The sequence below is a fragment of the Oncorhynchus keta genome, chromosome 10, assembly GCF_023373465.1.
Source record: "Oncorhynchus keta strain PuntledgeMale-10-30-2019 chromosome 10, Oket_V2, whole genome shotgun sequence".
NCBI classification, from domain to species: Eukaryota; Metazoa; Chordata; class Actinopteri; order Salmoniformes; family Salmonidae; genus Oncorhynchus; species Oncorhynchus keta.
This window is the reverse complement of record NC_068430.1, coordinates 14,544,507-14,557,410: the sequence shown is the minus strand read 5'-3', so window position 1 is coordinate 14,557,410 and position 12,904 is coordinate 14,544,507. Positions and strand designations below refer to the sequence as shown.

Below are 12,904 nucleotides of genomic sequence, written 5' to 3'. Positions count from 1 at the left end.
AGCAGGCTTAGGGTCAGTGCCAGGGATAGGTCCCTGGGGCAGATTTATAGGGGAGTTAATTGTAATATATATACGTGACCTTCAGGGACATGTATGGCAATGTTCCCAGGCGAGGTTCATGGTCTATTAACACGTTCGCTGTCCGGGTGAGATTACCGGGCTGGCGGCAGAGGATTAACACATGAAAACCCTTATCTAGTGAGTCAACTGTCAAGAATGCGTCTCTCACCAAGTTTTTGTGTAACTGTCTGTTTCTGTAGAGAGGATGAACAGAAGATGGATACGAAGATAGCGTCTGCTCAGTTATAGGCCAACCCTTTTTCCACGAATGTGCTGACCCAGGCCAAATCTTGCTCGACCTAGAACTAAAGTCTTGTGTAATTAGTTAGATGCTCGATTATGTTCTGGGCCGAGAAGAGATCGGAACCGGAACGAGGAGCTCCACCCTCTCTCTTTGCAAGTTACGGGCAAGTCTATAGGCCAAATTGGCCCTTCCGAAATTCAAAAGATATTAACACCTGTGAAATAGTGTATGATCCAAAGAACCAGAACTAATGCTGCTGGTTATCTCACGACTAATGCTGCTGGTTATTTCACGACTAATGCTGCTGGTTATCTCACAACTAATGCTGCTGGTTATTTCACGACTAATGCTGCTGGTTATCTCACAACTAATGCTGCTGGTTATCTCACAACTAATGCTGCTGGTTATCTCACGACTAATGCTGCTGGTTATCTCACAACTAATGCTGCTGGTTATCTCACAACTAATGCTGCTGGTTATCTCACGACTAATGCTGCTGGTTATCCCACGACTAATGCTGCTGGTTATCTCACGACTAATGCTGCTGGTTATCTCACGACTAATGCTGCTGGTTATTCCACGACTAATGCTGCTGGTTATCTCACGACTAATGCTGCTGGTTATTTCACGACTAATGCTGCTGGTTATCTCACAACTAATGCTGCTGGTTATCTCACGACTAATGCTGCTGGTTATCTCACGAACTAATGCTGCTGGTTATCTCACGACTAATGCTGCTGGTTATCTCACAACTAATGCTGCTGGTTATCTCATGACTAATGCTGCTGGTTATCTCTCAACTAATGCTGCTGGTTATCTCACGACTAATGCTGCTGGTTATCTCACAACTAATGCTGCTGGTTATCTCACATCTCAACTAATGTTGCTGGTTATCTCACAACTAATGCTGCTGGTTATCTCACGACTAATGCTGCTGGTTATCTCACAACTAATGCTGCTGGTTATCTCACGACTAATGCTGCTGGTTATCTCACAACTAATGCTGCTGGTTATCTCACGACTAATGCTGCTGGTTATCTCACAACTAATGCTGCTGGTTATCTCACGACTAATGCTGCTGGTTATCTCACGACTAATGCTGCTGGTTATCTCACAACTAATGCTGCTGGTTATCTCACAACTAATGCTGCTGGTTATCTCGCAACTAATGCTGCTGGTTATCTCACGACTAATGCTGCTGGTTATCTCACGACTAATGCTGCTGGTTATCTCACGACTAATGCTGCTGGTTATCTCACGACTAATGCTGCTGGTTATCTCACGACTAATGCTGCTGGTTATTTCACAACTAATGCTGCTGGTTATCTCACAACTAATGCTGCTGGTTATCTCACGACTAATGCTGCTGGTTATTCCACGACTAATGCTGCTGGTTATTTCACGACTAATGCTGCTGGTTATCTCACGACTAATGCTGCTGGTTATTTCACGACTAATGCTGCTGGTTATTTCACGACTAATGCTGCTGGTTATCTCACGACTAATGCTGCTGGTTATTTCACGACTAATGCTGCTGGTTATCTCACAACTAATGCTGCTGGTTATTTCACGACTAATGCTGCTGGTTATTTCACGACTAATGCTGCTGGTTATTTCACGACTAATGCTGCTGGTTATCTCACGACTAATGCTGCTGGTTATCTCACGACTAATGCTGCTGGTTATTTCACGACTAATGCTGCTGGTTATTTCACGACTAATGCTGCTGGTTATCTCACGACTAATGCTGCTGGTTATCTCACGACTAATGCTGCTGGTTATCTCACGACTAATGCTGCTGGTTATCTCACGACTAATGCTGCTGGTTATTTCACGACTAATGCTGCTGGTTATCTCACGACTAATGCTGCTGGTTATCTCACAACTAATGCTGCTGGTTATCTCACGACTAATGCTGCTGGTTATCTCACAACTAATGCTGCTGGTTATCTCACGACTAATGCTGCTGGTTATTTCACGACTAATGCTGCTGGTTATTCCATGACTAATGCTGCTGGTTATCTCACGACTAATGCTGCTGGTTATTTCACGACTAATGCTGCTGGTTATTCCACGACTAATGCTGCTGGTTATCTCACGACTAATGCTGCTGGTTATTTCACGACTAATGCTGCTGGTTATCTCACAACTAATGCTGCTGGTTATCTCACGACTAATGCTGCTGGTTATCTCACAACTAATGCTGCTGGTTATCTCACAACTAATGCTGCTGGTTATCTCACGACTAATGCTGCTGGTTATCTCGCAACTAATGCTGCTGGTTATTTCATGACTAATGCTGCTGGTTATCTCACAACTAATGCTGCTGGTTATCTCACGACTAATGCTGCTGGTTATCTCACGACTAATGCTGCTGGTTATCTCACAACTAATGCTGCTGGTTATCTCACAACTAATGCTGCTGGTTATCTCGCAACTAATGCTGCTGGTTATCTCACGACTAATGCTGCTGGTTATCTCACGACTAATGCTGCTGGTTATCTCACGACTAATGCTGCTGGTTATCTCACAACTAATGCTGCTGGTTATCTCACAACTAATGCTGCTGGTTATTTCACAACTAATGCTGCTGGTTATCTCACAACTAATGCTGCTGGTTATCTCACAACTAATGCTGCTGGTTATCTCACGACTAATGCTGCTGGTTATTCCACGACTAATGCTGCTGGTTATCTCACGACTAATGCTGCTGGTTATTTCACGACTAATGCTGCTGGTTATCTCACGACTAATGCTGCTGGTTATTTCACGACTAATGCTGCTGGTTATTTCACGACTAATGCTGCTGGTTATTTCACGACTAATGCTGCTGGTTATATCACGACTAATGCTGCTGGTTATCTCACGACTAATGCTGCTGGTTATCTCACAACTAATGCTGCTGGTTATTTCACGACTAATGCTGCTGGTTATTTCATGACTAATGCTGCTGGTTATATCACGACTAATGCTGCTGGTTATCTCACGACTAATGCTGCTGGTTATCTCACGACTAATGCTGCTGGTTATTTCACGACTAATGCTGCTGGTTATCTCACGCATGCCGTTGTATCATGACAGATCTGTGTTACCATTTATGTTTACGTAGTCTGTCTACGAGAGATTAACTTGAACCGCTCTGTGCTGGCTCAGATTTCTTCTGTCTCTTCCAGTACGGTTCCAGCAACTCTAGCATCTCTTTGTTTGACTCAGTAGTGTGACAAGGGTTTTATTCTCCCTGCCATTTGGTGGATTATTAGCCTGGCCCCAGATCTGTATTAAACCAACACCTCTCACTATTGTTGTATAGCCTACATATGCAACAGACAAGAATTTGCTAAAGCACATACAGATCTGGGACCAGGCTAGTGGTTTATCTTACATGCCTCAGTCTGTCTACCCCGAGGTAGTCAGCTTACCCTCTCCTCTCCAGCTTCTGACCTCTGATTAACAGAGTTGACTATCCGGGCCGGCCAGCTCCTGTATTGTTTGGTTTGTAGATGAGGTGATACCAGGTATATACAATAAATTATGAGATTCATCAAAGGGACTTGGGTCCCACATCAGTCCATCCAGTCTCCATGTGCAGGAGCACACCAAACGTCCACCTCTATCCCACCACATAGCCTCCGCAAGTCCCAAACTAGTTTGGCGTTTTGAGAGTATAGAGAATAGTAGCTTTGAGAGTATATAGAACAGTAGCTTTAACAGTATAGCTACTGCCATCTGGGGATATGGAGTGTGAAGTGGGATTTTGTAGTAATGCTTACCCAATCCTTTCAGATATACACAAATACCTAGAGGCGATAAGGGTTGTTTCAAACCCCCCACTTTGGTGTTGCAAGCACTAACCCTAACCCAAGCACCATGCTCCAAGCCAATGAGTCATGGTAACCACTCTCTATAAGTCTCTGTGTATCTCTACTGACAAAGACAAAGTGGCTGTTTGTGTATCTTTATAGGGGACCGATGAGAGTGTTTTGTCCCTGCTGTTGTTGTCACGGCCCCAGAGTCTGAGGAACATTCACCAGCAATTTGTTGGTTCAAACACAAACATCATCATTAGTAACTGTCACAAACCCCTGGACCTGATACAACTTCAATAAGTGGCCAACTTCCTCTAAGCGCCAAACTGCAAGTATAAATGTAAATATAACAGTTGAACAACCCCTAGTCTAGTGTTAGGAGATGGGCTCTCTCTCGCGGTGGGGGAAAGGGAACATTGATGTGGGTCATAACGTCAAAGCTGCTTTTCATCCAAACACCAAATATAGCGAAATGGTAAGGACGTACAATGTAGGTACTCTCAGCTTGTCTTACATGTATGTTCACTGTCTAGGGCAGGGCTGCCCAACCCTCTTCCTGGAGATCTACCATCCTGTGGGTTTTCAGTCCAACCCTAACACACCTGATTCTACTTATTAGCTGCTCAACAAGACCTTAACTAGCTGAATCAGATACGCTAAATTAGGGTTGGACTGAAAACCTACAGGACAGTAGATCTCCAGGAAGAGGGTTGGGCATCCCTGGTCTATGGTAAACCATAGGGCCTAGGCCACATCCCCAAAACATACAAATCAGTCTTGAATCTGTTTTTTAGATTTATTTGTTCACAAAGTACAACAAAAATTCAAAACACAAACGCATTAGATTTACATTCAAGAACCAATTTATTGTGAGCTATCTAACTCATATGGTAGTAAGTTCAAATAGGACTTCTGTCTTCAGCATTTCATCTTGTTATTCTGGACTATCCCAAATATAATCCAACAGTATGGAATTAAAATAGTGTACAGTAATTACACCCAGATAGTGCACAGTATAGCCAGGTAGGAGTGTTGATAGCTCTGACACATAAATTGAATGAAAGTAGCAAACCAATTTTAAGTGCTGTTCAAGCACAGTGCACAAATATCACATTATGCAAACAGGGCGGGATTACCAAACGGGCACGTGACAAAATGGGTAGAATTGCATTATAAAACTGCACATGTTGAAATGCAGAAATTTAGCTGTATTCTCCTCCCAAAATATATATTTTTTGGGGCCCCGAGGCCCAAAATGCATTAGTCCGGCCCTGGATGCAATGCACTACCAGCAACCAATAAACAGTCAGCTCTTGCTGCCATCTTTACTCATAATTGGGTTTAAGTATGATAAAATACATAAAATAGTTTAAGGAATTAGCAAATGAATGAGCAGGTTCTGAAACCACTGTGTGACGAAACATTGGTTCATCAATACAATACATATCTGGGAGTATTGTGAGAAATAGCTTTTAATTTCATCAAGCTGCTTAAATCCAATCTGTCTGTTGAGCCAATGAGGTACAAAAGGCCCTTTGTGCTATTCATGATCAAATATCGAGTCCTGCCACAATATATACTGTAGGCTATTGACTAGTCTTAGATCACGGTTCAGAGTATTTGCTGTTGAGGCTACGGTGAAACCACAGTGATTCAAACAAAGCGGCCTGTTGTGATTGGCTGATTACACCTGAGCAATACGAGTTGACTACAACTCATAGAGGACCTGGAAACGCAGCGTTCAGTTATGTGATTGGCTGTGAGTGATGCCATGACTACCCATGCCGTAACCGGTCATAATCCCACTTACATGTTTATGCTACGTTTGAGGGGGCGCAGGTTGCCAGTGATATAGCGCGGAGGTGGCATGCTGTGGCAACAACTGGCAAAACACTGCAGGCATTGTATACACTACAGACAGAGTGAAGCAGTAAATCAAGGATCTGTTTTTAGGTCTCACAAACTTAAACTCTGCCCCATAGGATGACTATGTACCATAAAGGCTATGCTTTGTTTCAACTCATCTGAACTGGCATGACACACATACCTTATTCCAGAGCCATGTATTTAGATTTTTTAAAATGATATTGTTCTAATTCTAGACATTGTTATAGACATATTTCCCATGTAATGTAAATGGCCGCTAACATGGCTGCCATGTATTGTTGTCTCATGTAAATGCATCATAAAGCAGAAACCACAATGTCCTAACTCTCGAAATACATGGCTCTACCTTATTCTAGTGAACATTAATGTGTCTGTTCAGACATGCGATCGTGGAAAACAGGCCTTCTAGTACGCTTTTCTATAGACATCCATCTGTCTCCTGCTGCACCAGCTAACAGACAATACATTTGGCAAGATATTATGAATAGCAACACTAGAACCAGGGTGGCAAAATTTCGGGAACTTTCAATAAATTCCATGTTTTTCCCAAAATCCCAGTTGGAGGATTCCCAGAATCAGTAGGGGAATCAGTACGGGAAACAGTAGAGGAATCAGGAGGAAATCTGGAATTCTACAACCAGGATCTCAGGAAAATCAGGGAATTTATCAAATGTTCCTGAAATTTTGCAACCCTAACTAGAACAGAGGGATACTACTTCCATGAACTGTAGTGTTAGCCTTCACAATAATGAAACATGACCTAATAATACATTTATTGTTTCAGCACTTAATTCAGAAGTGTATGAGAGATTGACGTAATTTAGAGGTGGGACTTGGAAGTAAAATGTAGGCTGAAATACTTTCTATTTACCGTTCTGTGTAACTCAACATAACTTCAAGTTCCTATAATAATAATAAACGAATAACTGCGTGAATATCTGGTAAATGTTTACTTTAAAAACCTGGCTTCTTAGCAGTTGCATCTCTGAGTTGCATCTGGATGTTGATACAAGACTTGGCCAACATAATCAGTACCAAAACAACAAGTGTGTGTGCACGCTGAAGACAGGAGAGCAAACATTTCTGTCTGTAGTTTTGGAGTGTTGGTGTCTGAGGGGTGTGTATGTGTACGTGTGTGAGTTGGGGTCAGATTCGAGTCAGCTGATGCCAGAAACTGGATGGCATGAAGCTCTCCATCTTGTCTGCGAAGAAACCCAGGGGTGTGAAGAGGGTGCTGAAGAACTGAGGAACAAAACAAAGTCATTTCAATACACCACATTCAATAAGCCTACAACCCATCCAGAGATGGGGATATATACGGTTCTATATGCAAAAAATATGATTCTGAGATAATTGGCTAATTCCGAACCCCCATTGGTTTGAATGGTGTCAGCAATTTTTATGTTGTATTCTTTTGAATTTAACAACATGAATTGGGGGTATTTAGAGCACTATATAGCTGGGCTCCCGAATGGCGCAGCAGTCTAAGGCACTGCATCTCAGTACAAGAGGCATCACTACAGTCCCTGGTTTGAATCCAGGCTGCATCACATCCAGCTGTGATTGGGAGTCCCATAGGGCGGTGCACAATTGGCCCAGCGTCGTCCGGATTTGGCTGGGGTAGGCCGTCATTGTGAGGGGTAGGCCGTCATTGTGAGGGTTAGGCCGTCATTGTGAGGGTTAGGCCGTCATTGTGGGGGTTAGGCCATCATTGTGGGGGTTAGGCCGTCATTGTGAGGGGTAGGCTGTCATTGTGAGGGTTAGGCCGTCATTTTGAGGGGTAGGCCGTCATTGTAAATAACAATTTGTTCTTAACTGACTTGCCTAATTAAATAAAGGTTACACATAGGGAGGATAAATTAAAGTGGAAATACCAGCAGAAACATGGTGACTTGTATTGAGGACAGGGGGCACGTTAGAATGTACCCTTCATCTAAGGCTGAATACCAGCAGAAGCATGGCAACTTGTACTGAGGACAGGGGGCACGTTAGAATGTACCCTTCATCTAAGGCTGAATACCAGAGCTTGCATCACTACGACTACTACTACTACTAGGTAACCCACGTGTAATTCTATAAAATGCTCTCCCAAAACAAGTAAGCAAGTAGAGATAGGAGAACCATAACCCTTACTGAGGCCTCTCCCTCTCCAGCATAACCAATAGAAATCATCCACAATCACACATCTGAAATATGTTCAACCCCAATAGTTCAATCCACCATAAACAACACTTTGTGTTTATGAAGCAATACATTCGCGAGGTGAACAGATGGTTTTGACAGGATGTGGGAAGCAGCATTGTTGTAGTATGTGGAACTATGGCCAAGCATGCCATGTAATGGGTCTCTCTTCCCCAGTTCTAACCCTCTCTTAATAGATACACAAACTAGGGCTGGGTGGTATCCAGATGTTCATACCATTCTTGTACCATACTGGGGTATACGTATAGGTGCCTGAGCAATGGAGCAGCTGGACCCACACTTTCAAAATAGGGTTGCAAACGTATGTTTTTGCACCCTCACTTTTTTACCAAAAAATGATCATGATGTATTGGGTAATGTAATTTCCAATGATTAGTAATATTTTAAAGTAGTCTGTATTAAAATAGATATGTCCATTTTATATATGACACTGTATAATATTTAACAGATTGCATTTTGGGCTCCCAAGTAGCGCACCGGTCCACTTGGCCCAGCGTTGTCCAGGTTTGGCCGGGGTAGGCAGTCATTGTAAATAAGACTTTATTCTTGACTGACTTGCCTAGTTAAATAATGGTTAAATCAGTCACAAAAGATATAATAATACAATTTGAACCCACTCCCCGTTGCCTCAAGATGAACGCTATTGACCAATAGAAAGTCTTCATTCCTGCATGCTCTGTGATGTTCCGTAAAGTTACAAAGCACTAGTTGCACCGCTGGTGTTCAATATGACCTGCTAAATATTTATTTACATCTATTTTGTTGCGCTGTCGTTTCATTTGTATTGTTGTTTCATGTCAGTGTTTGGTCCAATGGTGTTGTTACATATCATTTTCATTGTGTCATTTCCTGGGTGAGCCCCATATGCCAGCGCACTGTGGCCGCTTCAGAGTTACAATGTAGCCAACGCCCAAATGCACCTACGCCCAAATGAAAAAGCACAGGATATTTGTATCACGATAAAACAGCTCTGCTTGGTTTGGTAAAACTCATTTCAACCCTCTTCTCATCAAATATGTACGGTGCTGTTCAATTTAAACATGTTGATGGAGACGGAGCTTCAAACGATGGTCGGAGTTGAAGCGGAACACTAGTGTGCTTGCTGAGACTACACTTTTGTTATTCCTCATACTTTTCATGCTTATTCTGTTTATATTCTCCTCACAATGGTTGTTGTTCAAAAAGACCACTATTAAACAGAATGACAATTGATAGTAGTTGCAGGCTACAGATTTGTTCAAACGTAAAACCGTTTAATTTTCACTCATCTTAAAAAAGGCAAGATTCTCAAGGTAGGCTACAGTAGAAAGATTTTTGTTCTCATAATTCAGATTCAGTGTTTAATAGTCACATGTACAGGACTGCAGGTGTGATTGCAGGGTACAGTAAACATCTTAGTCATACATGTTGGAGCTCGGACACTAAGTAAAAATAAAACAATGAAAATGGTAATACATAGAACAACAGAAATAGCACTATATACATCATAAGTGTAGCAATGATGAATGAAATCAGTAATGAATAAAAAATGCATGGTTCTAAAAACCAAAACGCAATTACATTACTTTGTTTCTAATTAGGCCTACACAATAACAAAATATGCAGGCTGTAAATGAGTAGCTTGTGAAAAAATAGTTTTGTATTTTAATGGCCTCTATCTCAAACTGCTCAAATATGACCCAAATATGACCCATATTACAGGAGCTACATTTTATTATTTCTATTGCAGATTCGGTGACTCAATTTATTTATTTATAATAAACTTCCCAGTCCAAATTGGTTGTTGATCATTGATAGACAACCATTTGCAGGTCTTGCCATAGATTTTCAAGCAGATTTAAGTCAAAACTGTAACTCGGCCACTCAGGAACATAAGCAACTCCAGTGTAGATTTGGCTTTGTGTTTTAGGTTATTGTCCTACTGAAAGGTGAATTCATCTCCCAGAGTCTGGTGGAAAGCATACTGACCCAGGTTTTCCTCTAGTATTTTGTGCTTAGCTCCATTCTGTTTCTTTTTTTTATCATGAAAAACTCCCCAGTTCTTAACGATTACAAGCATACCCATAACGTGATGCAGCCACCACTATGCTTGAAAATTTGGAGTGGGACTCAGTAATGTTTTGTATTGGATTTGCCCCAAACATAACACTTAAATTCAAGACAAAATGTGAATTACTTTACCAATTTATTTTGCTGTATTACTTTAGTGCCTGGTTGCAAACAGGATGCATGTTCTGGGATATTTGCATTCCTTCTTTTCAATCAATTATGTAAATTATGTTAGTATTGTGGAGTAGCTACAATGTTGATCCATCCTCAGTTCTCATATAACAGCCATTAAACTCTGTAACTGTTTTAAAGTCACCATCATCGCAAAATCCCTGAGCAGTTTCCTTCCTCTCCAGCAACTGAGTTAGGAAGGAAGCCTGTATCCTTGTTGTGACTGGGTGTATTGATACACCATCCAAAGTGTAATTGATAACTTAATGCTCAAAGGGCTATTCAAGGTCTGCTCTTTTTTTAATCTACCAATTGGTGCCCTTCTTTGTGAGTCATTGGAAAACCTCCCTTGTCTTTGTGGTTGAATCTTTGTTTTAAATTCACTGATCGACTGAAGTAGCAAAAAGCATGTTAAACACTATTATTGCACACAGTGAGTCCATGCAACTTGTGACTTGTTAAGCCCAGACTCCTGATTTTTTTTTTGTAGTTGCCATAAGAAAAGGGTTGAATACTTATTGACTAAAAGACATTTCAGCATTTAATTTATACATTTGTCAAACAAAAAACAAACAAACAAAAAATAATTCCACTTTGCATTAAGGTGTATTGTCAGAAAATATCTCAATATAATTCATTTTAAACTCAGGCTGTAAAACAACTAAATGTGAAAAAAGTCAAGTGGTGAGAATTGAATTTTTTTTAGCAAATGTATAAAACTTCAAATTAAGAAATACCTTATTTACATAAAAGTATTCAGACCCTTTGCTAAGAGATTTGATATTGAGCTCAGGTGCATCCTGTTTCCATTGATCATCCTTGAGATGTTTCTACAACTTGATTGAAGTCCAGCTGTGGTAAATTCAATTGATTGGACATGATTTGGAAAGGCACGCACCTGTCTATATAAAAAACAAAACAAGCCATGAGGTCGAAGGAATTTTACATAGAGCTCCAAGACAGGATTGTGTTGAAGCACAGATCTGGGGAAGGGTACCAAAACATTTATGCAGCATTGAAGGTCCCCAAGAACACAGTGTCCTCCACTATTAAACTGAAGAATTTTGGAACCACCAAGACTCTTCCTAGAGCGGCCAAACTGAGCAATCGGGGGAGAAGGGCCTTGGTCAGGGAGGAGACCAACCCGATGGTCACTCTGTGGAGATGGGAGAACTGTCAAGAAGGACAACCATCTCTGTAGCACTCCACCAATCAGGCCTTTATGGTACAGTGGCCAGACGGAAGCCACTCCTCATTAAAAGGTACATGACAGCCCACTTGGAAACAAGATTCTCTGGTCTGATGAAACCAAGATTGAACTATTTGACCGGAATGCCAAGAGTTACGTCTGGAGGAAACCTGGCACCATCCCTACGGTGAAGCATGGTAGTGGCAGCATCATGCTGTGGGGATGTTTTTCAGCGGCAGGGGGACTAGTCAGGATAGAGGGAAAGATGAACAGAACCAAGTACAGAGAGATCCTTAATGAAAACCTGCTCCAGAGCTCTCAGGACCGGAGGCAAAAGGTTCACCTTCCAACAGGACAATGACACGAAGCACACAGCCAAGACAACGCACGAATGGCTCCACCAGAGCCAGGACTTGAACACGATCAAACATCTCTGGAGAGACCTGAAAATAGCTGTGCAGCAACGCTCCCCATCCAACCTGACAGAGCTTGAGAGGATCTGCATAGAAAAATGGGACAAACTCCCCAAATACAGCGATAAATACTTATTTTCCACCATCATTTGAAAATAAATTCATAAAAAAATCCCACAATGTGATTTTCTGTATTTCTTCTTCTCATTTTGTCTGTCATAGTTGAAGTGTACCTATGATGAAAATTACAGGCCTCTCTCATCTTTTTAAGTGGGAGAACTTGCACAATTGGTGGCTGACTAAATACTTTTTTGCCCCACTGTACATATACATTTAAAAAAATTATATATATTTTCTATTTATTTCCATAACATTAACCATGTGTGTTCTCTTGTTTTGTACTGTTCTGTAGTTTCGACCCAATTTTTTATTTATTTCACCTTTATTTAACCAGGTAGGCAAGTTGAGAACAAGTTCTCATTTACAATTGCGACCTGGCCAAGATAAAGCAAAGCAGTTCGACAGATACAACGACACAGAGTTGCTGCTGATTTGTAGGGGTCCAGATTTTTCAGCTCTTTCAGAACATCAGCTGAATGGATTTGGGAGAAGGAGAAATGGGGAAGGCTTGGGCGAGTTGCTGTTGGGGGTGCAGTGCTGGGTAGGAGTAGCCAGGTGGAAAGCATGGCCAGCCGTAGAAAAATGCTTATTGAAATTCTCAATTATGGTGGATTTATCAGTGGTGACAGTGTTTCCTATCTTCAGTGCAGTGGGCAGCTGGGAGGAGGTGTTCTTATTCTTCATGGACTTTACAGTGTCCCAGAACTTTTTTGAGTTAGTGTTGCAGGAAGCAAATTTCTGCTTGAAAAAGCTAGCCTTGGCT

General features: G+C 41.6%; 1 protein-coding gene across 2 annotated transcripts in view; it reads right to left on the bottom strand.

Annotated features, from left to right (window-relative positions):
- Nucleotides 1-4,892: 4,892 nt before the first annotated feature.
- Nucleotides 4,893-12,904, bottom strand: part of LOC118388254 (suppressor of tumorigenicity 7 protein-like) — a 28,667-nt gene continuing 20,655 nt past the window's right edge. For both annotated transcript variants that reach the window (XM_035777112.2, XM_035777110.2), the window contains exon 15: nt 4,893-7,239. In XM_035777112.2, the coding sequence (XP_035633005.1) occupies nt 7,144-7,239 (96 nt within the window). In that variant the 3' untranslated portion in view covers nt 4,893-7,143. The remainder of the gene's footprint in view (nt 7,240-12,904) is intronic.